This window comes from Cricetulus griseus, chromosome 3 (assembly GCF_003668045.3).
Source record: "Cricetulus griseus strain 17A/GY chromosome 3, alternate assembly CriGri-PICRH-1.0, whole genome shotgun sequence".
NCBI classification, from domain to species: Eukaryota; Metazoa; Chordata; class Mammalia; order Rodentia; family Cricetidae; genus Cricetulus; species Cricetulus griseus.
Window position 1 is genome coordinate 61,941,009 of NC_048596.1, and position 24,102 is coordinate 61,965,110.

General features: G+C 48.3%; 1 protein-coding gene across 3 annotated transcripts in view; it reads right to left on the reverse strand.

Annotated features, from left to right (window-relative positions):
• Jakmip3 (Janus kinase and microtubule interacting protein 3) overlaps positions 1-22,565 on the reverse strand; it is a 60,100-nt gene extending 37,535 nt beyond the window's left edge. For 2 of the 3 annotated variants that reach the window (XM_035441284.1, XM_035441283.1), the window contains exons 1-2: positions 22,330-22,464; positions 4,859-5,356 (exon numbers count right to left, since the gene is read on the reverse strand). In XM_035441284.1, coding sequence (XP_035297175.1) covers positions 4,859-5,356; positions 22,330-22,464 — 633 coding nt within the window. Of the gene's footprint in view, positions 1-4,858; positions 5,357-22,329 lie in introns of all 3 variants that reach the window. The other variant, XM_035441282.1, reaches the window with a different exon arrangement.
• Between the last annotated feature and the right edge of the window lie 1,537 nt (positions 22,566-24,102).

Here is a 24,102-nt window from a genome sequence, read left to right on the forward strand (position 1 = left end):
CTAGGGAACAAGATTTCTCTGGCCTGCTGGGCCCAGGGAGGCCATTGCCCCATCTCTAGGTCAAAGGCCCAGCCAACATCTGTAGACCCAGACAGAATGGTGCTGAACTGGGACTCAAGACTCTTCCGCTTCTCCGGTCCAGAGCCCTGTTCTCAGACCCTGGGGTTACCCTGTCTATGGGCGACATCTCCACCCCTTTTGCTCTGCCCTGCTTCAGCTTCTATTCCACGCAGCTTCTGGAATCCTCAGAAGTACCTCGGGCTCTTTGTCCATACCAAGCTCTTCCCCCAGGCTACAGCAGTTGGGCCCTAGCCTTCTAGGGAGTCTTTGAAAGTACACAGCAACTTGGATATGAGCCTGACACACACCTCCGACGCCTCTGCACTGTGCAGTCTAGAGGGTCAGCCCAAATTCCACAACTAGGCTTCAGAAAGCAGAGTGTCCTCTTACAAACTAGGGGCCGGACGAAATGATACAGGCAGTCCTGAGGCCTCCATCACTAAGGAGGCCCCCATTGGCCAGCGTCACAGGAAGAGGTGGCCCTGCACCCGGAGCCTTGGGCCTAGCTCTGACTCATAGGTAACAGTGACTTGACCCCTCCTGGGCACAGGGTCAAGTCTGTTTTTTGGGTATGTCGTTATTCATCAGATTGTACAATTTACCCATGGATGAGGTCTCTGGAAGCAGTGGCTGAAGGTGGGCTCGTGAGTAAGGAAGTGGCGATCTACACCTCCGGGGGCTATATGTGGGTAGCTGAGGTCAAGGGTCAGAAGAAAACCCCTATCCCAGCATGAACATATGAACAGTCTCCAACAGCGACACCTGGTGGAGATGATGAGTAATGCAACAGATGGAAAGTAAAGCCAAGGCCCTTCGGGGTTGGACTGGAGTGGGTGAGAAACAGAGCTCTTGGACTGCTGGGTATGGCCTCGAGGGGGAAGTACTGTCCTTGTTATAGTGTGTGTAGGTCAATGGGGTGTATATATCTCCGAGCATTGAAATGACAGGAAAAGGGTATTCTCCAGACTGACTGTGGGTTCTATAGAGGAAAACCCTGAGAGACTTTGAAACAGGCAAAGTTATTTCCTGACTGTCCTTAGAATGCCAGGACCTCTGGGGACTGCACAGTGTTGTAGAGAGATGCACCATGTGTGTATCTTCCACTTGGACATTTCATGGCTCTATGGAGAGAATGACAATCATGGAGAACACGGCTGCCATTTCCTGCGTATGGCGCACATCTGAGAGCCATCTCTGGGTTGTATAGGATCTTGTTTCCTATTCAGTTTAGTGTATTCTTGGATAAAACCAAACCCAGGCCTGGAGCCTGCGAAGCAAGGACTCCACGACTGAGCTACATCTTCTGTCCTAGTCTGTGTATTTATTAGTATATTTTATATACAAAGTCACTTCCCCTACAATAAGAGGTTTAATTCTTCCTTCCTTCCTGATGCCTTTAGTTTTTCTTTCTCCAACTAAAGTGACTGGAGTACTTTGTAAAGACACACCTTACCCACTTTAGAGCCCCTGGTATCAGACACATTACACACACACACACGCACGCACGCACGCACGCACGCACGCAGGCACACCGTGTGTTTCCCCAGCTAGGGTGTAAAGGAGAGGCTAAGGGGATTGCTCAACAGGAAAGATGAGAGTGGGAGGGGACTCTGCAGCAGCACAGACGATGAAGGAGCTGAACCTTCAAAAGTAGAACATTCTCAGAGAAATAAGAGCTGCTGTTATATCGATGCCTGGCAGAGAGGGAGTTGAAGGGATACTTCCGAGAGCAAGTATCTTTGACACTTAGAATGACTGAAACAAGCCGGGCGTTGGTGGTGCTCGCCTTTAATCCCAGCACTCGGGTGGCAGAGGCAGAGGATCTCTGTGAGTTCGAGACCAGCCTGGTCTACAAGAGATAGTTCCAGGACAACAGCCTCCAAAGCCACAGAGAAACCCTGTCTTGAAAAACCAGAATGATTGAAACAAACAGGAAAGTTGAGGATGGTTCCTAGAAAACAGAACAGAAAGCCAAGGCTGGGAGAAAAATAATAATAGTAAATAATAATAAATTCAGTGTGAACTCAAAGGCCCAACTTCTGACAAGCAGATATGTGAGGGGGGATGAGAGGCAAGAAGGGGGTTTAGACACTGAGGGTAGGTTTTCCCCAGCTGGAGGACAGTGAGAGAGAGCTCCTGCATGCCTGGTGCAGATGAGCAAGTGCCTGTGCTATCCACGCAGCACAGTGCATTTCAGAGGCGTCTTAAGCTCAAGGAGCAGGTAGGGCTGGTGGGCAACAGGGCAGTGTATTTGAGCAATGAAGAAAGGCCACGAATTGTTGGTAGTGCACTGTTTATCTGGGTAAAGAGACAGGGGGAGATGCTATGCTTTAAGGCAAATGGTTGAAATTCTGCTTTGACAGTATTGAGAGGTTCACCGTTCTCCTGGAAGTGTGGCATGCATTAGTGACAAAGACACTTAGGAAACTGAGCAAACAACAACAACAACAAAAAAAAACAACTCAAGGAATACATACAAATGTGTGAGCTACATGATACAATGGGATGGACCCTGGATCACTGTGTGAGCCACAGGTATGTAACTCTGAGAAGCAGCAAAATCCTTCCCTCGCCCAAGATAGAGGGGCACCCTGGATGCCCTCTCTGACCTCTGGACCTTCTCTCTACCTTCCTACCAGGCTTTGTAACCCAAAAAATGGAAGGATGGGGGTGTGGCTCAGTAATAGTGTTTTCCTAGCATGTGTGAGGCCTTAGACTCAATTCCTACCCTGGATGGGGGAGCTGACCTCTGCAATGGTCCCACCTGTTCCTCCATGCTAACCTCTGGTCTATGGGTCAGTGTGAGGTAAGGGGTCCGGACACATGCTCCCTGCTCCCTGTTGGGTTGGGAGTTGACAGTAGCTGGCTGGGTCTTGGCCCTGACACCCTCCTGTGCTGGGATCTGGAGCCCCAGTGATCAGACCCAATGAGTACTCATCATACCCAGGACTCTTCTCATCACCCTCCTCCAACCATCCTTGGGGGCTTCCCAGAGGATGCACCCACCATCTGTTTCCTGCTGAGATGTACCCACTATACTATGGTGAAGCCAGGCTAGGAGCAACAAATGTACAGCACTTTGGGAGGGAAGCATTGTGTGCAGGAGACGGAAGGCAGCATAGACTAAAGTGAAGAAGTAGCTAGAACATACTGTGACAGTCTGGGGTAAAGTCTAGGGCCACCATCTGGAGAAGTCACGGGTATTTGCCTCTAGGGACCCAAACCAGAGTGGGAGGGGACTATGGAGCCCAGTTATTTTCTTACAAGCTTTGTGGAGAAGTCAGGTTGCCTTCCTCTGCTATGGACACTAGGACATCATCTCCAAGCAGGACAAAGGAAAGGGAGGATGCAGCAGGCTGAGTGCTTTTTCCCAGCAGCCCAATGGTGGCTTACTCGCTTCCCCAGATAGACAGGCTGGGGCACAGCCACATCATATTATGTGGGATCTCAGGCTACATCTTGGAGTCATTAAAGGTAATGACAATGTCTGGTTCTGGACAGATAGAGAGGGGTGGGGGTATTGGAGCAGGGAACTTTCTGGAAAGGGATGGGGCTTCCAAGTTAGGAATAGGGCAGGCACCCTGTGTTCATCATGGTAAAGTCATGTTTCCTTCACATTCCTCTTTCTGGCAATGTCAAGAAAATTGCTGCCATCTCCTGAAATTCCATGAGGTGGTGTGGCCTGTAGCATGTCTCTGGACACTAGAAACCCAGGGAAGTGGAGGAAGGATGACTCCCTGGGTACCCTAACTAGAAGGATGGCTACATCCTACTAAGGAGTGCCTCAATGCCTAGGATACCTGGGTCCTTATGGTGATTTGAATGAGATGTCCCTCTGGCACTTGAATTGTTTACCCCCAGTTGGTGACTGTTTGGAAAGATTGAGACTAGTGGTCTTGTTGGAGGAGGTGTGTCACTGGAGGCAGGCTTGAGATTTCAAAAGTCTTCCTCCATCTCCAGGGCACTCTTTCTGTTCCCTGCTTGTGGTTTGAAATGGGAGCTCCCAGCTGCTGCTGCGACACCTGCCACCAATGGACTATTATCCCCTTGGAACTGAAAGCTCAAATAAACCCTTTCTTTTCTAAGTTCCCTTGGTCATGGTGTCTCATTACAGCAATAGAAAAGTAACCAGTACCATCCTGGTGAAGGGCAAGATGAGGCAAAGGGCACGTGCCTCTAAGGTAAAACTCTATTTTCCTCAAATTCCTGAGAAATAACTTTCCAAGAGAGGAGTCACACCCGACCCATTCCCCACAACTCTTGAATGGTCTCTTCTGCTCTTTGGCACTGGGCCTGAGAACGCTGGCTGGACCATCCTTGCCACAGGCTGCCTGCGCTGTGGGCTTCCTAGGATACACAGATGCTTCCAGCCTTCAAGCACAACTGGCCATCTCATAGGGTGGGGCCTAGGGGAATGTCTTCCTAGAGGTACACATGGTGCAGGCATCTCCAAGCTGCTCTAGGCTCCTCACCCACATGGAGCCCTCTTAGCCTCTCCTCTCTGCTCCAGAATCCAACAACTCAGATTCCTCCTGAGTCTCCTCCACAGCCCCTTAGGGGAGGACAGGAATTATGACTTGAAAATTTCCTTTTCTAAGTGGGGATCAGGGAGCACTGCCACCAATGACAGAGGGGCAGATGGGGTGGTCTTACCTACCTGTGGGTACCTGGCTCTGCACTCCTGCACCTCTGGAGTCCTCAGAACTAATGGGGGGGGGTGAGGTGAGTGAGTGGAGAAAATGGGCTAGCAAGGGAACAGAGCTGTGCCCGGCTGCCCACCTGCCCACCAGCCACGTACCAGCCTGCGGATCTCTCGCTCACACTCCTTCTTGATGCGGACGATTTCTTCTTGGTGCAGATGGTAGACGCTCCTGATCTCTGCCGCCTTGATCTTATCGGCCTGGATGACCATCGTCAGTGCCTCCTCCACCTGCTTTTTGGCCCCCTTGAGCTCTGAGATCTCTTGCTGCATCTTGACCTTCTCCACCTCAAAGCCCTTCTTGGCCTCCTCCTTAGCCTCACACAGGAGCACCGTCTTCACCTTGTCGGGTGCGCCGTCCCGCAGGGTGTTGAGCAGCGCCTGCAGCCTCTGGTTCTCATTGTCCTTGATCTTGATGACTCTCAGCAGCTCAGCCTCGTGCTGCCGCAGCAGCGCCTCCCGCACTGCCTGCAGCTCCTTCATCTTCTCCTCGTGCAGCTTGGTCTTGAGCTCGGTGACCAGGACCGCGTGCTTGCGCTGCTCGTGTTCACGTACCTGCTTCAGCTCCTGGCTCTTCTCCCGCTCCACTTTGCTGACCTGAAAGACAGGTGAGACTGAGGTTGTTGTTGGAGCCCCGAACACCTGCAGTGGGCTGAAACATGCCTGCACATTTAAAAAGGATCGTTTCCCTGCAAACTTAGGAGCTATCTGACTCCTTTTAACTATCAATTAAAACAAAAGTCACCCTGCTTGGTGGAGGGCATGGTTGTGCTTGGTGGTTCTGCAGCACGCATGGCCCGGCACTGTAGCAGGAGAGGTGGCCATGGACACTCTCTGCCCATGGAAATCTGCTCCAGGTCTCTTCTAACAGGAAACTGAGCAGAAGAAGGAGAGCTTCTCGATGGACACTGCCCTACAGGAGCAAAGGAGGGGCACTGGAAGGTGTGCGCCTGTGCAGAGCCTTCCAGACAGTTTCCACTCACTCCTTCCAGATCCTATTTCTTCACACAATGAACCTGCTGCACTTACCTTCCATGGCAAAGGGGAAAGCCTCTAAGCAGCCAGGTTGTCTTTCTAGATGACACCTCCCATCTAGGTTTTGGAAACAATGCGACCATGTGCTTCCTGTTCATCCAGATGCTTTGGGGTTCTGGCTGAGTGGCCACTCCACTAGAGCGAGTACTATATATACTGGATCTACAATGGATAATGGCTAAAATTCCCATGTGCCCTGTCTGTCCTGTGGCTGGAGAACCCAAGACTTGCTCCTCTGTGGTCCACGGAGCTCACCTCCTGCCTACACCCATGCAGGGTCCGGTTCTCCCTGATGAGCAGCAAAGCTCCACAGTGTGGAGCCCACAGCGGTCTGCCCTCCTGGCAGCATCTGACTGTGCATCCCTCCTGAGACCCATGGGCCTCTGGCGGCTGCTCTCACATCAGGACTGACCCATCTCTGAAGCCTACACCTCTCTGACCACAACCAACCAACCCTTTTCCTTTCTTGTTGCTTCCCAAGGCTCCAGGCACCCACAAACACTGGTCCCCAAACACTTTTTTCTCTCTGGTCCTATAACTCTCAGATCTCCAAGGGCCAGTTACTTGGTGACACTGAGAACTACCCAGAGGGACCTGCAGCCTGCTTTGTGCCTGAAGGCTATTCTGACTTTCTAAGCCCTTCTAGGGGATCAGCCAATAGTAACCCAGCAGGATACGGGTATGGCGTCACAGACCCCTGCATCTCACCGCCAGAGGAGGAGCAGCCTGCTTCTGTTGGAAAAACATCCCTCTCTTAGGCTGCTACTGTTCTGATCAACTCCCTGCTCACAGTAGGTGTGCATATTCCCCATACCCGCTTCTGGAAGACAGTGCCTCTATGAGTCTCAGAGATGCACCTGGGGAGCCACCTTCTTCCTGCTGGAACCTTAAAACAGTCATTCTGTACTGAATTTGTTCAAACAGGCCTCCCCAGGTCTTGATTGCCTTCAAGTCTCTCATCCTCATAGTGGACACCATTTGTTCTGAAATGACTGGTATTTCCCACATACCACTTTTCCATAGCAGCCAACCATGAGTCCATAGTGAGTCCTTCCTGTGCCAGTGTCTATTTAATCTTTGCATGTTCCCCCATCTTCTATTTCTTCTCCTTATATTCTCTGGGGAGAATCTTGCTGGAGTCATCTTCAAGGCTCCCACTTTCCTTACCCACCACCATCCAAACAGCAGCAAAGCTGTCCACTCCACCTCCAAGTACACCTAAGGTCCTTATGCTTGCACAACGAGCATTTTCCTACTGAGCTGTCTCCCCAGCACAAGCCTACTTAAAAGACTCCTCTAACTTACAGTGCGTTTAACCCAGGGGGCTTTGGGGACCTTTAAGGTCCAAACTGTTCCTGATTTATTTTCCTCTGTGACTGGCCTTTCTCCCTCCCACACCAGAGGCAACTTTCAGGGGTCATTTGCTGCTGCTTCCCTACAGGACAGGCTTGTGACACTGACTCACACAACTGGTCCCAGGGCTGGCAGCTCTATTGTTCTCTTACAGCCCAGCAGGCCCCCGACTGTCCCTCCTGCACACTGGGCAGTAGGCAGCCATCTAACAGTGTGGACTTCTGCTTTGCTGAACAGACCGTTACTGGAAACTAGAGCAAGCAGGCACCCACTCCTCCCCTGCCCCCCTTTAATGTGCATCTCCTCCCTTTCCAGTTCCAACTGAATTCCAGGTAAGAGAAAAGAAACAGCTGGGGTTTGTTTTCAGTTTTTTGAGACAGGGTCTCACATTGTAGCTGAGGTTGGTCTGGAGCTAACACTATGCTGTCCAAGCTAGCCTTGAACTCACAGAAATCTTCCTGCTTTGGCCTCCCAGAGGTGATGAGATTACAGGTGTGAGCCACCATATAGTGTTTCTCAATTATTTGAAGAAAGTCCTTCTCTTCCTCCGTGGATCCTTTAGATGATCCAGAACATTCTATGTGTTTAAAGGAAGAAAGAATGAATGGTGGGGTGGGGCAGGAATAGCTAGCTTCTCCTGAGGGTTAGTCCCTGAGGGTGCATCGCGTCCTGAGTGGGATGTGGTGCCAGAACCAACACCAGTGTCTATGGACCCAGAGCCTGCCTCTGTTCTCTCAGCAGATACATATTCAGACCTTGTGAGAACGCCCCAAATGGGGATGGGCAAAGAGAAAATGAATGCATCCTGTGTCACAGAGATTACGGAGAGTGGTGAACAGTGTGAGCCGAACAGCCCAATGTCTCCACCATTAAGCTGCTGGAGACAAGGGCTTACTTCTGTCCTGGGCCTGAGACTTTGCCATGAAGAAAAGAATCTTACCTGTGCCCCATGTGTAGAAGGCTTGTCTAAAATCCAGCCATCAGAAGCTCCCTCCTCTCCTGCCCCTCCCAAAGCACCCACAGTGCCCATGCTGGGCCACTAGCTTCCAACAAAGCATGTGGCAGAGTGGAACACCGGGACAGCCAAGGAACCTGGGAAGAAGTTAGGCCCTGGGAGATTCTTCTGTGCCCTGGAGAAATGCCACTAGGCAACTTCAAGGCTCAACATCAAAGGTAACTAGATCTGGAATTCTGGGAAGCTGGCTAAAGACAGGCATTCTGGGGGAGAACAGATCATCTTGGCTCACAGTTTCAGGGGTTTCAGTCCGTGGTCACTTGGCTCCACTGCTTCAAGGACTGCGTGTGTGGGGGAAGAGCATCACAGTTGGGGAGAGATAGGTGAGGAAGCAGAGTGAATGACCTCATGGAGGACAGAAGCCCATGTGAGCATAAGACAATGCTGGCCTTCCACTTTTGTTCCTTTGCCTGCCCCCAAGACCGCTGGGAAATGCCATTCACATTTAGAGTGGTTCTTTTCTTCTTAGTTGCTGTTCATCATGCCATCTGGCTCTGGTCATCCTCACAGACATGCCCAGAAGTGTCTCTCTGTCTAGGTTCATAATCAAGATTAATCCTCACAAACAGACATTTGACTCTCACAGAGAAGCAGAGACTGGCATCAGGGGTGTGAGCTGCTTTGAGAAACACTACAGCCTTCTCAGACACAGGGCAGCCACTGATGCCTGCCAGTGCCCTCCTCAGATTCTCATAGCATGGCCTCTCCTTTCTTGCTGGTTCTTCTGGCCTTTCAGTGAGATGTGAACCATGTAATGGGAGGGAGGCTGCTTCACTCAGGGTTGGAGGGGCGGGGGCTTCCTTCAGCTGCTGTTTGGTTGTGGTGGAAAAACAAGGTAAATAATTGATTCTGTCCTCTAATTGCTCAGTTGTGAGATAATAAACTGGCTCCCTGCCAACCATGGAGTACCAACTAACTGTTTCCTGAGGAGCACACGGATTCAAGCATGCTTGATGGTCAACAGTTCCCTTGCAAACCTCATCTTCAGCGAGGCTTGGAGTGTTGGTCCCATTTGTGGCCAGTGAATGCCTCTTCAGAAGGCTCTTGGATCCTCTTGTTGAGACCCTAGTAGTTTTCCCAATCCGTGGGATGTGGCACCATCCGGTTTGTTTTGCTTATCTCTAGTTGTTCTGACTGCTTTTCATTTTCCATAGAAAGTGATATTTCAAGGCCGCAGTCATGGCCCTAGGATTGTTCATTCCTCTTGGATAGGTTACTGGTGTGTGTGTGTGTGTGTGTGTGTGTGTGTGTGTGTGTGTGTGTGTGTGTGTGTTAATATCACATGCACAGTCAGGACCACAGAGCTTCTGCCTAGCGCCCTGCCCACAGCTGAATCTCTGCTCTTTCACACTGAGCACTTTTGTTCTCAAGGAATCAGGAGGTGATGTAATCACCCATACCCACATCACATAGACAACCGTTTCAGGACTAGGTAGCTTTGATACTGACACCACTGGGTGTGATAACCATGAATGGCTGGTATTCTTGCACTTTCCATTTGCCCCCATTGTGTACTTGCACCCTCACTGTGCGACCAGCTCTAGCATTCTCCCTTGATACTTTCATCCCCCACCCCCACCCCCGCCCTGAGGAATCTCAAAGTACTTTCTAAATCTCAAAAATACCTCATAATGTCTAATGGATGTATACAGGTCAAGCCTGGCAGGCTGCCCTAAGCACAAGCCCTATGCCTTCACTGGGGTCTAACTCACAGAGGGGCTCTGGGCTCCACCGGGTTGGTGTCCCTGTCCACTCGGTGTCTGCAGAGTCCTTAGGAGCAGCTATAGGAATGATGCCATCTGAAGTCTTGCATGATGTCCCCTCTGCAACTGAATGCAGGCTTTACCAGACACAAACCCCTCAGCGTACGCTTGCTGCTCACTCTCCTCTCCATTCATAGCTGCTTTCTGCTGTCCCTCAATCACCGCGTAGTCAGTTTCCTTTGCTTCACACACAGCGTGCACTGGCACCCGTGGTTTCTTTCGGGTTACTACAGTACACTCTGGGGTTGCTGGTCTGGGTCTTGGTTTCATGCATGCTCTCTCAATAAGCAGTTTCCTTTTAAAAAGTCTTTTTTGTGTCTCAAAAGTTAAGAAAGTTCCCTGCCCTTTCAGAGAACCCAGGCTGGAGTCTTAGCACCCATATTGAGGCTCAAAACTGCCTGTAACTCCAGTGCCAGGAGAACCCAATAGCCTCTTCTGGTCTCCACTGGCTCTTGCACATACGTGGTGCATATAAACTCTTTCAAATTCGCGCACATACTACGAGTAAATAAATAAATTTAAAATTACATTTATTTACTTATTTATTTGGGCAATAGGCACATGCTACGTTGCAAGTGTGAAAGTCAAATGACAATGTGTAGGAATTGGTTCTGTCTTTCCACCATGTGGGTTCTGGGTTCCAACTCAGGTTGTCAGTCTTGGTGGCAAGTGCTCTTACCCTCTGAGCCATCACAGCAGCCCTTAGCTTCCTTTTAAAGCATAGCCACATTTTTCTCAAGTGCATATTTCTGTATTTTTTTTATGTCTCCATCATCTTCAGGGACCCCTACTGTCTTTATGTTAGAGTTTGCTCATCTTCAGTATTTACCTATTTTAAGCTTTTTTTATTTTATCTATATTTTCTCTTAAATTCTCCTTCAATTCCGCATAAGGTATTATTTGTTGGGTCTATATGCTCATGTTCCTTCTAGATCTATACTTCTGAAATTTCTAATTTGTGAGTCCTGCTATACAGTTTTCTGACTTGGATTCATGTCCTGTCTTACACTTTTTTGTTTGTTTTTGTTTTGTTTTGTTTTGTTTTGTTTTTGTTTTTTGATGTCTTTCAGGTCCACTGTGCATAACCTTCATAGCTTCTTCTGCATGAGTTTCTGTGATGTGCTTTCACCATTCTTAGGGGCATTTCTCTGTTTCTTGTTCATTTTCTCTCCCTACACTAACTGGATGTGATCTGAGACTCTCCAATGGTCATCTGACATTTGAACCCATCCCCACTCTCACTCTACCTCCTCAGTACACTCCAGGGATGGGGTAAGGCAGGGGCTAACTGAAAGTTTTCCAGATGACCAACTTCACAGGGCTGAGCTTCTCACCTGCCATTTCTGGAGTCCTTTGTCCTCATGGCTCTCTGGTGTGGCCTGGAAAACTGGAGGGATATTCCCATTGCTCCACACAGCCCTTTGTTTTTTATATCTTATATGTGTGTATGTATGTATATACATAAAATTTGGACTCATGCATACATTATGTATGTATACACACATATAATTTCAAGGCAGAGACTCAGTCAGATAGCCCAGGTTGGCCTCCTGCCTTAGCTTCCTGGGTATCAGTATTACAGGCAGTTACCATCATATCTACTTTTTTAAAAATCCCATTTAAAAGATACTTGGCTTCCACAGTAGAACCCCTTTCCTGGTAGTGGGGCCTGCTAGGCTCCCTTGGTGCTTTACATGTGTGGCCACTTCCTCCATGTGTCTGGTGCTGCTCATGTTCTCACCACATCAGCACTGTAGAGGCTGTAGGCCCCGCCTCTACAGATGGACAGCTCAGCATCCATCCCAGCATGACTGGCTAGGAAATCGGCTCATTTCCAGGTAGACAACCACCACGTGCCTCACTCCTTCTCTGCTGGGGAGTCAACTCTAGAGGACACAGAGACTCAAAGTATGCAAGGCCCCAGTGGCTGTGTGGCAGCTGAGGGAGTGGTAGGAGAAGGCTAGGAACCATTGTTTTGCCTTGAAGGTCACAGCCCCGCCCCATCTGATATGAGATGTTCCTAAATTACATTTCTCAGAAATAAGCACCAGGGATGTTTCATTGTGTACTTTCCTTTCCCTCTTCCCCAGTCAAGGTGTTCAGTGTAGCCAGCTATAGAAAAATCACATGAAAACCACTTTTGTGCTGTGTGATATTTTGTTTGGCTTCTGACAAAGCTTGCCTGGAGATCAGAGGGTGGAGCTAGCCACTAGTTAACCATAGAGATATGGAGGTCTGTATAGACAGGAGACAGGAAGTGATAATGTGGGGTGCAGAGAGGATCTGGGCTTTTCGGTCTGAGATTCATAGAAGAACTCTAGTGACTGGCTGCTCTGCTTCTTTGATCCTTCAGCTTTCGCCCCCTAATATTTGGCTCCCGATTTTTATTGTTAAGACCAATTAGGCTCATGCTTCATTTACGTTTTAGAAACTGAAATAACTTCTTCTTCTTCTTCTTCTTCTTCTTCTTCTTCTTCTTCTTCTTCTTCTTCTTCTTCTTCTTCTTCTGTTTTGTTTTTCAAGATAGGGTTTCTCTGTGTAACAGCCCTGGCTATCCTGGAACTAGCTCTGTAGACCAGGCTGGCCTCAAAACTCACACAGATCCACATGCTTCTGCCTCCCAAGTGCTGGGATTAAATGTGTGCGCCACCACAGCCGGCTGAAACTGCTTCTTAACATTCCATCACATATTCACAAGGCTATTGTCTCACTGTTGAACTTCTAGACTACCTCTCATGTTTCCATGTTTTTTTTTTTAAAATATGTTATGTGTACATGCACATATGTGCCTGTGTGTGAGTACTTGCAGATGCCAGAAGATGACACTAGATTCCTGGAGCTGGAGTTATAGGCAGTTGTGAGCCACCTGACATGGGTTCTGGAAACCAAACTCTAGTCCTCCACAAGAGCAGTAAGTGCTCTTAACCACTGAGCTTATCCAGCCTCATCTGTAGGGTTTTTTTCTTACAGATACTGAAGGCTGTGATACTACAAACACAACTGTAACACAATCACCACACAACCTTTAAACAGAAAATTTTGGTCCAAAGGGACCTCTGAATATAGTGAACTTTGGCCTGGCTGGATGTTCCAGCAGACTGCAATGCAACATGAGTTGTCTCTTATAGTCAAGTGGTTGAGACTCAGCCAATTACAGAAGCCAAACCCTCTCTGAGCCTGTGAAGTTATACACCAAACATGACTAGCGCACTGCACTCTCCTGACATCTCCTGCCTCTCTGTTTACAAAAGCAGCCACTAGATGCAACTCAGGTCAGTTTCTGGACTTTCTAATCCAGTTATCTGTCTTGTATGGAGAAAAGTTAAGTGATAGCTTCATAGTAGGTACTCATAGCTGCTTAGAATAATTCTCCCTGTCTCCGTCCAGTTTAGCCATTTTCTACCAATCCTTGCCCATTAATCCTCTCAGATTAGAATTCAGGGACTGTAGGTCAGTGGTTCAGTTTGACTACCTGAGACTTACAGCCTTGAGAGAAACCACACACACACACACAACATTTGCACCAGTGTGCACAAAGGTAAGGAAATAGCCAAGAACTTCTCAGTGCTAGCCCATGACCTTTGGCTTTACAGCTGTCAGCACACTGTCTCTGCCTCATACTGAGGATTGATACCTTAGGCTCCCTTTTAGATGGAAAGGTCTCCTTAAGGGGCTGGAGAGATGGTTTGGTGGTTAGAGCACTAGCTGGTCTTCCAGAGGATCCAGGTTCAATTCCCAGCACCCACATGGTAGCTTACAACTGTCTAACTTTAGTTCCAGTGAACCTGGCACCCCATTTTGACCTCTGTGGACACTACATTCATACAGGGCACATACATGTATGCATGCAAAACACATAAAAATAAATCTAAAAGTAAATGTTTTCCAAGCAGTATATAGGTCTAGCAACAAACTGCTACATGGACTTGAGGGCCAGCATACTGGAAGGTGTGGCTATCTGAACTAAAAGTGCAGGGGTCCTGTGTCAGACATGGTGCGGGGATTCTCTTGGGATGACCACTTCCCACCGTAGGGAGGGTGCCATACCCCCAGGAATCCACATCTCATCCTGCAGGGGCTCCTAGCACAGTTGTTTACAGATGCATCAGCCATCTGTATTCATGTTACAAAAGTATTTATGGCTCTCAAATAATAGTTAACAATGCTGGGGAGCCCTGCAGACAGCTTGAAGGTTTTGAGGTTTTAAATTAGACAGACAGTCAGGGTGAGAAAAGTGACTCTTTTTTGTTTGTTTGTTTGGTTGGTTTTTCGAGACAGGGTTTCTCTGTGTAGCTTTGGAGCCTATCCTGACACTCACTCTGGAGACCAGGCTGGCCTCGAACTCACAGAGATCCGCCTGCCTCTGATTCCTGAGTGCTGGGATGAAAGGCGTGCGCCACCAATGCCCAGCTCAAAAGTGACTCTTAATTAGCCACTTTTATGTTGGAAAGGACATGTTCTCTGAATGTTTTTATGGAAAGAGTCTGTGAGCCTTCAACTATGAGTGCTCTAGAGTCCAAGGTCATCTTTACTGGTCACCTCTCTGAGGACTGATTCCTGTATAAGAACAGACACCAAACAGAACACACACACCTCAACCCATCTGCCACATCTGCACCCATGGTCTGTCTGTTTTAATCTCACCAACGATGGTTGGGAGATGATGATAATAATAATAATAATAATAATAATAATAATAATAATAATAATAATTTTAAAAACTGCCATGCAAAGGTTTGCCCTGGAAAGGCCCAAATGAGCAACAGGGATGATAGGTGGCTTCTGCTGAGGCCTTCATCTGCCATTAGTCAGGGAGGAGTTCAGCTGTCTCTCTGGTCACCCATGGGGTGTGTGTGTGTGTGTGTGTGTGTGTGTGTGTGTGTGTGTGTGTGTCTGTCTGTCTGTCTGTCTGTCTGTCCTTACGTGACCTCTGCTCATCAGAATAGTCCAGAGCATCCCCCACTAGGCTATAGGATGAGTCAGAGTTGTGTTCTGTGATTAGTTGATGGTTCTAATTTGAACAGATTGGCATGTGGTGTGTCTAAGAACTATCTATTGGGTTGGAAAACCACTGTTATTTTGCACACCTGCATGCCAGGGGCATGTCCCCTCACTAGGGGCATGTTCCTTTGCCGGCTTGTGCCACTCCTACATCCTGACAAAATGAGTGTGTTTAAAGATTGGTTGGATATATGTGACAAGAGACAAGCAGTTCAAATGTGAACAAATCAATTAGATTTCAGTGTCATTAGGTATAAAAATTCTAGGATGTACCATATATCAGGTGATCAAAAGCCTGTGAATACAAGCTAAGAAACACACCCAGGACCCCCGTGCTACAGCCTGTTAGGAATTCGAAAGGGCTAAATAAACAGAATCAGTCCTGTTCATAAACTCAAATGCCCAAAATTATAAAGAAGTCTGCTTTCCCCAAAATGACCTATAAATTCAATGCAACCCAATCCACGGGAACGCTAAGAAAGCAGGAGTTAACAAGTACATTCTGAGATTTGTTTGGAAATGCATAGACAAAGACTCCCTAAAGCAGCTTTTAAGAAAAAGAGAGGCCGGGCACTGGTGGCGCATGCCTTTGATCCCAGCACTCAGGAGGCAGAGGCAGGCGGATCTCTGTGAGTTTGAGACCAGCCTGGTCTACAAGAGCTAGTTCCAGGACAGCCTCCAAAGCCACAGAGAAACCCTGTCTCAAAATCCACCAACCCCCCACCAGAAAAAAAAAAAAGAAAGAAAAAGAAAAAGAAAAAGAGAAAAACAAGAACACACCCACTACAGAATCAAGTCTTGCTGTGGAAAAGTTAGGAACCGAACTAGCCTCAGACAGGTGCTGGGGAAAACAGACCCCTGGCTCACAATGATGGGGGCTGGTGCAGCTAGCTACTAAAAGGCACTTCTCTTGGGAATGGTAGCTGATCCAGATACATCTTTCTTGCAGTAATGCCAGAGGCAAGAGGATAAACAGGAAAAAAACAAAACAAAACAAAACAAAAACAGAGGGCCAGGCTCAAGCCTAGGGCACTACTGTGCTGTCAAAGCAAAGCAGGACTGCAGAGTCACATGACGTGGGGATGCAGCCAGAAGTGCTGCCTTGGCATGGACTCACACACAAGTGTCTTCTGCTGGTTATACAAATGTGCTGTAGTGCAGGGCACAAAGTCATTTCTGTCTTTATCAGCAGGGTCTTGCTAGGTGTTGTAGGCTGGCCTGGAACTTGCCATCTTCCTGACTCCCCAGCCCAAGTGCTGAGATCATATATGGATGTCCTCCATGCTCTGTGTTATAGCCTTTAAAAAATAAATATGTGGACAGATGGAAAGGAAGGGAAATTATTTAACTATATTATAACCCCCTAAAATAAAACAAAAATTTAAAAAAATAAGTAAATATGTGGCTCCAGGGCTATTCCACGTTCATATGGAAGATTCAGTCACTACTTGCATGAGCCCCAAAAGTCAACTCTAGGAGAGTTTTGGATATGTGGAAGGCAAAATATAGGATTTCTAGGAGACAGGCTAGGGAGATGGCTCAGTAGGTTCAGCACTGCTACAAATGCCAGAAGACCAGAGGTTGTATAACCAGCACCCACAATCCTACTGCTTGGAATTACAGAGGACCCCTGGGGCAAAGAGCAAGCTAGACTAACCTAATCAGTGAACTCTGGGTTCAAGTGAGAGACCTCAATATCTAAGATAGAGAGCAACTGAGAAAGATACTTGTGTCAACCTTGGTCTTACATACACAGGTGAACACACATGCACGCATACACATGCCCACATATATGTCCTATACATGCATATGTGCATACATACTCAAAAGAGAGAAAGAGAACTTCTATGAGAAAGCATAGGAAAGTGTCTTGATGACTTTGGCACAGGGAAAGGTTCTTCTGAACCAACAAGTTCAAGAGAAATCTCCTACAGACATTCTCAGGAATCACTGTAATGGAAACCTGGCTGCATCTCTCATGTCCTGGTACCTGCTGTGGAGTCACCGGCAAAGCAAGGCACCTGCTCCACTGTTTTCAGCACCTTCTAAGGGGGTTAACCCAACCAGCTGCCCGGAACTTGAAAACTAGAGACAGGTTAAAACTCCTTGGAGTTTCTGGTCATTGTCTACAGTCCCCTGAGCTGGATTAGTGACTTCTAGAAAGGAGAGAAGCTTGATTTGCTAAAATCGGGTCAAGATTATTAGTAGGCCATGAATTTAGGTGACAAATGCTTTGAGACTAGGTGTGTGCAGTGTTGCAATCACGAGGCAGGCACATTTCTTACTGTAGGCCATGCTATCTTCAACAAAAAGGTGTGAAGGTCGCAACCTCAGGACATAGCCATAGGGCTGGAGAGATGGCTCAGCAGTTAAGAAAAGTGGCTGCTCAATTCCCAGCACCCACATGGTGGCTCACAATCATCTTTAACTGTAGCTCCCTGATTTCCAAGGGTACCAGTCATGCCTGTGATGCACAGAAATACATGCAAACAAAACACCCATACATATAAAATAATTAAAAGAAAAGCCTACCCACATTGCAGTAATGGATCTACAGACCCAAAGGCTTTTTTTCTGTCTCATTGTGAAGACTGAGGAAAGTAGGAAAATCAGACAGAATTGCAGAGAGACATGGCATGAAGAATAGAGGGAATTACACCCAGATATCTGAGGGCATGGCTTTGTCTGATATATGTACAGAACAAAGCTGTCCTCTGGCAGGGTCAGGGAAACCAGTTTGTCTACTCCATGCAGAAGGAGCCACAGCTCTGGGCAATAAGGAGAATCCTATTTGATCCCCGGCTATCTCCAAAGCTCCTTGTGGGAATATTTTTCCCACTCCATGAACACAGAAGCGTTAAAGCCCAGAATAGTATGCACATGTTTCTCCAGGGAAACATTTGCAAGTTCCCTCTTTTTAAGTTCGAGACTTTGACATCAAGTGTTGTGAAAAAACAGCCACCTGGGACTGTGCAGACACAAACACAAGATCAGCCGTGACTGAGCACTATAATCAGTAGAAAAGCACAGGTTATGTGCTCATCGGGCATGTAACTTGAAAACGAAGACACAAAGAAAGTTCCAACACTGCCAGCACCATCTGGCTCCCCTGGTGCTTGTCTTCCTTCACTGCCAACCACCTGAAGCCCCACACTTGGCACTGGGTCCCCTTCTTCCTATATACTTTCAAATTGGCATCTTCCAACACCTGGTAACTCCCACACCCACCCAGGTCCAGTGCTCCCCCAAGGAATGGTGGACAGATAGATACTTAGCTGTCCAGTTGATGGTTTCTACTTGGCTATTTTGTTCCCCCAGGCACCTGCCAAACCACAGCTCTGGATCCCCCTACAAACTCCTCATCCAGACTTCTCTCAGTGCCTTAGGCCAAAACCTGGGCACTGTCCTGCTTGCATGCTCACCCGCATAGTCACACCTCTGCCTGGGTCCATCCAGGGCACAGGGTACTAGCTGCTGTCTTCTCCACCCTCCCAACTCCTCATGCTGCCTCTCCAGCCCCTCCCACAGTAGCCTGCTGGTGCTTTGAACTATCTGTCAATGTGCGTTCAGCCTCCTGGATCTAAGGCTATAGGAAATATTCAAACTGAAAATTGTATCTGTCCTGAACAGAAGCAGATATTTCCTAAGCAGGACAGTGAGTGTGTCAGCCACTATCAGAACCAGACAATGCTGCCTAAAATTCGGGGGCTTAGATGTAAGGCATACCTATTGAGTTACAGAGGGTTTTTTGTTTTGTTTTGTTTTGTTTTGTTTTTCAAGACAGGGTTTCTCTGTAGGCTTGGAGGCTGTCCTGGAGCTTGCTCTATAGACCAAGCTGGCCTCGAACACCTTTAATTCCAGCACTTGGGAGGCAGAGGCAGGTAGATCTCTGTGAGTTTGAGGACAGCTTGGTCTACAAAGTGAGTTCCAGGACAGCCAGGACTGTTACAGAGAGAAATTCTGTTTTAAAAAACCACAAATGAGTGGTGGTCTGGTATGGTGGCTCACCCCTTTAATCCCAGACTTTAGGAAACAAAGGCAGGTAGATTATTGTGAATTCTAAACTAGCAGTCTGGTCTACATAGTGAGTTCCAGACAAGCCAGGACTACATAGTGAGATATGTCTTTAAAAAAATAAAAGTGGCACATCCCACTTGAATTTTTTTTTTCATTTTGTTTTGTTTTGTTTTTTGTTTTTCAAGACAGGGTTTCTCTGTGTAGCTTTGGCTGTCCAGGAACTTACTCTGTAAACCAGGCTGGCCTTGAACTCACAGAGATCTGCCTACCTCTGTCTGCCAAGTGCTGGGATTAAAGGCGTGCACCACCATTGCCTGGCTGGCCACAGCAACTCTTATGTAAGAAACACATTTGATTGGGGCTTGGTAACAGTTTCAGAGGTTTAGTTCATTATCATCGTGGCAGGGAGCATGGCAGCACACAGGCAAACATGATGCTGGAAAAGTAGCTGAGGGTTCTACATCCATATCCCCCTGTAGCAGGAAGACCAGAGCCATTGAGCCTGACTGGGATCCTGAAACCTCAGAGCCCACTCCCAGTGACACACTTCCTCCAACAAGACCACACCTCCTAATCCTTTCAAGTAGTGCCACTCCCTGGTGACCAAGCATTCAAACCTATGAGCCTATTGTAGGCCAGGAGGGGGGTGGTGGTGGTGGTGGTGGTGGTGGTGGAGACATTCTTATTCAAACCCCACACAGTCCAAGGCAAAACAGTGTTGCCTGCCTGTTTGACTTCTGAGTGTGCACACCTATCCCCTCTGGTGCCATTCTCTACTGGCCTCAGTGTCCAGCTTCTTTAACCTTCCTACATAGACTGAATTCCCAAGAATTTCCAGGCTTCAGTGCAGCACTAATTAGCGCTGCTGAGAGAGGCACCTGGCTTCATAGCCCTTCCAGGTTCTCAGCCTCTCCAGTGTGCAGATGGCAGACAGCCATTATTGAACTGCCCAGCCCCCACTGTGTGAGCCTGAGAAAGGTCCTGTTTGATTTGGTGGCCTCCTGTTCTTCTCTGACAAGCCTTAATACACTCACTGCTCCTCAAGAAGTCAGCTGTTGGTGAGGTCTGAGGTGCTTAGCTTTTAGCTGCTGCAGTTTCTGGCTTCCTTCCACACTTGACCCTGGACATCGAAGAGTAAGAAATTGTTGTTGCAGGGCACCAGTACACAAATCCCAGACAAAGAAAGCAGCCTGCACTGGGCATTAGGCTAGGATCACAACTGAGACATTTGGGTTGCTAGGTCCAAACCAAGATGACATTACCCAGTGGAAGTGATTTCATAAAACCCGCATCTGTGCCCTTTTGTCAGTGGGCCTCGATCGGGGTCTTCCCTTGGTGTTGTGAAGGCTCAGACTCTGCCAGGGAAGTAGTACTCCTTGGAGTGTCATGCCTGTGTCCCAACCCACAGCACATGTCTAGCTGCCCTGACCACTGGTGAGGCATGGGGACCACCAGGCCCAGTGGCATTCCAGGTGGCTCAAGGAGCTATATGTCTCTTCCAGACATGCTTACAGGTCTATGGGGAGTTTACTTACCTAGGAAGGGTCTCCCTGGCCATCTAGTGGTTTTCCTTATCCACCAGAAGTTTCAAAAGAATCTGGAATCTTTTGAAAACTAGACAGATACACAGTTCTATGGCTAGTTCTATCTTGCAGTGAGATTAAAATCTTAGTTTTGACACCTATAGAGGACAAACTCCAGAAAGACTAAGAACTAACGTTGCTAGTGACTGTAATGTTAAAATTCATACTTTACTTCCTAGCTGGCCATGACTGTGATATTAATATTGTCAACTTGGCAGGATCTAGACTCACCTAAGAGACAAACCTTCATACATGCCTGGGAAGGAGTTTCTAGATTGAGTTATTTAGGGTCAGAAGATCCATCCTAAAACTGGGTGGCACCCTTCTGTGTGCTGGGGTCCTGGCCTGAATAAAAGGGAAAGCAAGTTGTGAGCCAGCATTCATCTCTCTGCTTCCTGACTGTGGATGCAGAGGGGACAGCAGTCTCAAGCTCCTGCCACCCTGCCTTCCCCACTGTGATGGATTGTACCTTCAAACTGGGAACCAAAATAAGCCAGTCCTTCCTCAAGTTGTTTTTGTTTTAAGCAAATATTTCTCTAGTAAGTGGGTGGGGCCATGAGATCCACATGCATTCCTGACAGTTTCCAACAGTCTTGCTTCTAGATGCTGAGAGAAGCTACAGTTCGTGGGAGACTTGAGGGCTACTTCTGATGTGTGTCTTCATTTACTGTATGGGCTGTAAAGGGAAGGGGCAAAGTGCACATGACACCTGGAGAAGGAGGTCTCAAGCGGGGTCCAGGGATGCATGCCCTGTGGTGTGCTGTGCTCATGTCTTCCCACTGATTGGCACTTGAGGGCTCAAAGCACATCTGACTTCTGGGATGTCTTCCTGTGGCTACCTGTCCTTGCAGTGGGCTCTGTGTCCACACAGGCCCAGGGATACCTTGTTACTGCTGTCAATCTTGCAAGTAGCTGTTCTGCTAGATGTCTTGTGCACAGGGTTCCAGATGAGTGACAGGGATGCTGGAACTTAGAAGCAGCTGAAATGCTATAAGCAGGTGAAGGTATCCTCAGGATGTCATGAGATGGGTTTGTTTTGACAAACTGCACATAGAACACATGTAATGCGCTGCGTGGGGTTGGTGACAGAGTATCCGAGGATGTGACAGAAATACTCTGCTTGGTGATCTCCATGGCCCAAAATTCTTTATATGAAAAGACCCTTGTTGTCACAGATAAACAGAAGATACTGCTACTTCTGGGTCCCTAACAAGTCACTTCACCTATCTGCAAAATGCTTTGGAGGAGGGCAAGCGAAACATCTGGGGTTACAAGTGTGGCTCAGCCACAGTAAGAGGCTCTCAGCTTCTGGCCCGTGTTTTCCTGCATGCATACTGAGGGTAGTTTATTTTTCAATGCACAGCCAGTTTTGGCACATGGCTGGCTTCACAAACAAGTTGTGGAACCCTGAGTAAGTTTAGTTTAGTTCAAGTCCATTACGAGTACTTCAGGGGAAAATCAGTGTTGGCCCCAGGACTGTGCCATTTGACAAGGCTCTCAGGGACCCACGGCATACAGCCTCTGTGGGAAAGATATCCCATTGGTTAGGGGTCTCTACAGGCACTCCTGCTGGATTCTGGACTCCCAACTCTCTCCATCTGCCATTCTCTTCCCCAAAGATACTCACCAGGATAAAGAAGCAGGTAATTCTGCAGAGACCTGGCCACATTGTCCTTTTTACAAGGCCATTTGGCTCCAGGGGCAGGAGCTTAGGACAGAGGACCTGGGGCGAGGGACCTGGGGCAGGGGACCTGGAGCAGGGGACCTGGGGCAGGGGACCTGGGCAGAGGCTTAAGCGCCCACCTTGCTTTTCTCCTGCTGTAGCTCAATCTGGATATCCGTGAGCTTGGCTCTCAGCTCTTCGTTGGCAGCCTGCAATGCGGCGAGTGCTTCTGCTTTGTCCCCCTTGGCCCGGCTGCCGGCGCCCTTCTTTGACATGGTGAGGCTGGATGGCCAGAAAGACGCCCAGGGGCAGCTGCTCCGTCTGGGCCAGGGTATCCACGCCAAGCTCTTGGCAGATGTTACTCCGCTACATTTTCTCACTCACCTAGAGGAAAAGCACACCCCCAGTGAGCAGATTGTATATGGCTAGCTGCTACAGCAGCCCCTCAGCCATGGGCCTTCAGCCTGGAGCTCAGGGCCTTGGTGCTGGGGTGGGGGCACAGCCGACGCCTCATCCACTCTCATCCCAGAGCTGAGGATGTTGTCCTGACTGTGCTTGCTGAGAAGCAGCACTAGTCACAGAGGCATCTGCTATGTGCGGTGCCCTCAGACACAGACTCCATTTATTGGCCATGCCGATCCTTTGCTCCTTTAAGAAGAGATTGGTGTGCAACGCCATATGTGGGTGTGAAACCCATGACAGCAACAGTAAGTATAAATCATGCATTAAGAATAGATAGTAGAGGGCCGGGCATTGGTGGCATGCCTTTAATCCTAGCACTCGGGAGGCAGAGGCAGGCGGATCTTTGTGAGTTCGAGGCCAGCCTGGTCTCCAGAGCGAGTGCCAGGATAGGCTCCAAAGCTACACAGAGAAACCCTGTCTCAACAAAAACAAAAACAAAAACAAAAGAATAGATAGTAGAAGGAGCTGGAGAGACGGTTCAGCGGTTAAGAACACTAGCTGTTCTTCCAGAACACTCAAGTTCAATTCCCAGCACCTACATAGCAGCTCACAGTTGTTTGTAACTCCAGTTCCAGGGTACCTAATATCCTCATGCAGACCAAATACCAATGCATGTGAGACAAAAACAAAATAAGAATAGATAGATGGTAGAGTAGAGGCCACAACCCAGGGTCATCCCAGGGATCCACAAACGTCACTCAGAAAACAGGAGGGATTGGGGAGGAGGAGTGAAAAGAAGGGGAGAGGAGGGAAAGAAAAGGGGGGAAGGGAGAAAAGGGAACACACAGGTCTTAATGAGGTATCTGTACATCCACGTAGATGTAGAGTACCAGCTCACCAAGGAAGACCCCACAACCCTACTGGTTGGGCTCCCTGGAGCACTAGATCTGGACAGCTGCCTGCTGCCCTTCCCTCCTGGGAATGGAAACCTTGGGTGTGAACTCTCTGTTACTATGCAACCAGCTGTGACTCCTCCCAGTTGTCTGTCCATCACCCATGTCTAAAGCCTGGGGGCCAACTAAGCTGGTCTCTTAAATGGGTTCAAGTTTACTCTGTACCGTTGACTAGAAACCCCAGCATTTTACCAACGCGATTGAGAAAAATGGCTGATGGCATTCAAGTACCCAGATGGTCTTAGGTTAGGGAGTTATTGGGGATATTGGACTCAACACATGGCAAGGACTCCTCAGGCCTTGGTCTAGATCAGTGGTTCTCAACCTTTCTAATGCAGTGACCCTTTAATACCGTTCTTCATGTGTGGTGACCCCAACCATTAAATTATTTCCTTGCTACTGCATAACTGATATGTGTCCCCTGTGAAAGGGCTGTTCCACCCTCAAAGGGATCGTGACACACAGGTTGAGAACTGTTGGTCTAGATGGAAGGAGCCATGGGCCCTAATGTTGCTTCACTAACCTCTGTGAACAAGGTAAAGTCTTTCTCCAGCTTTC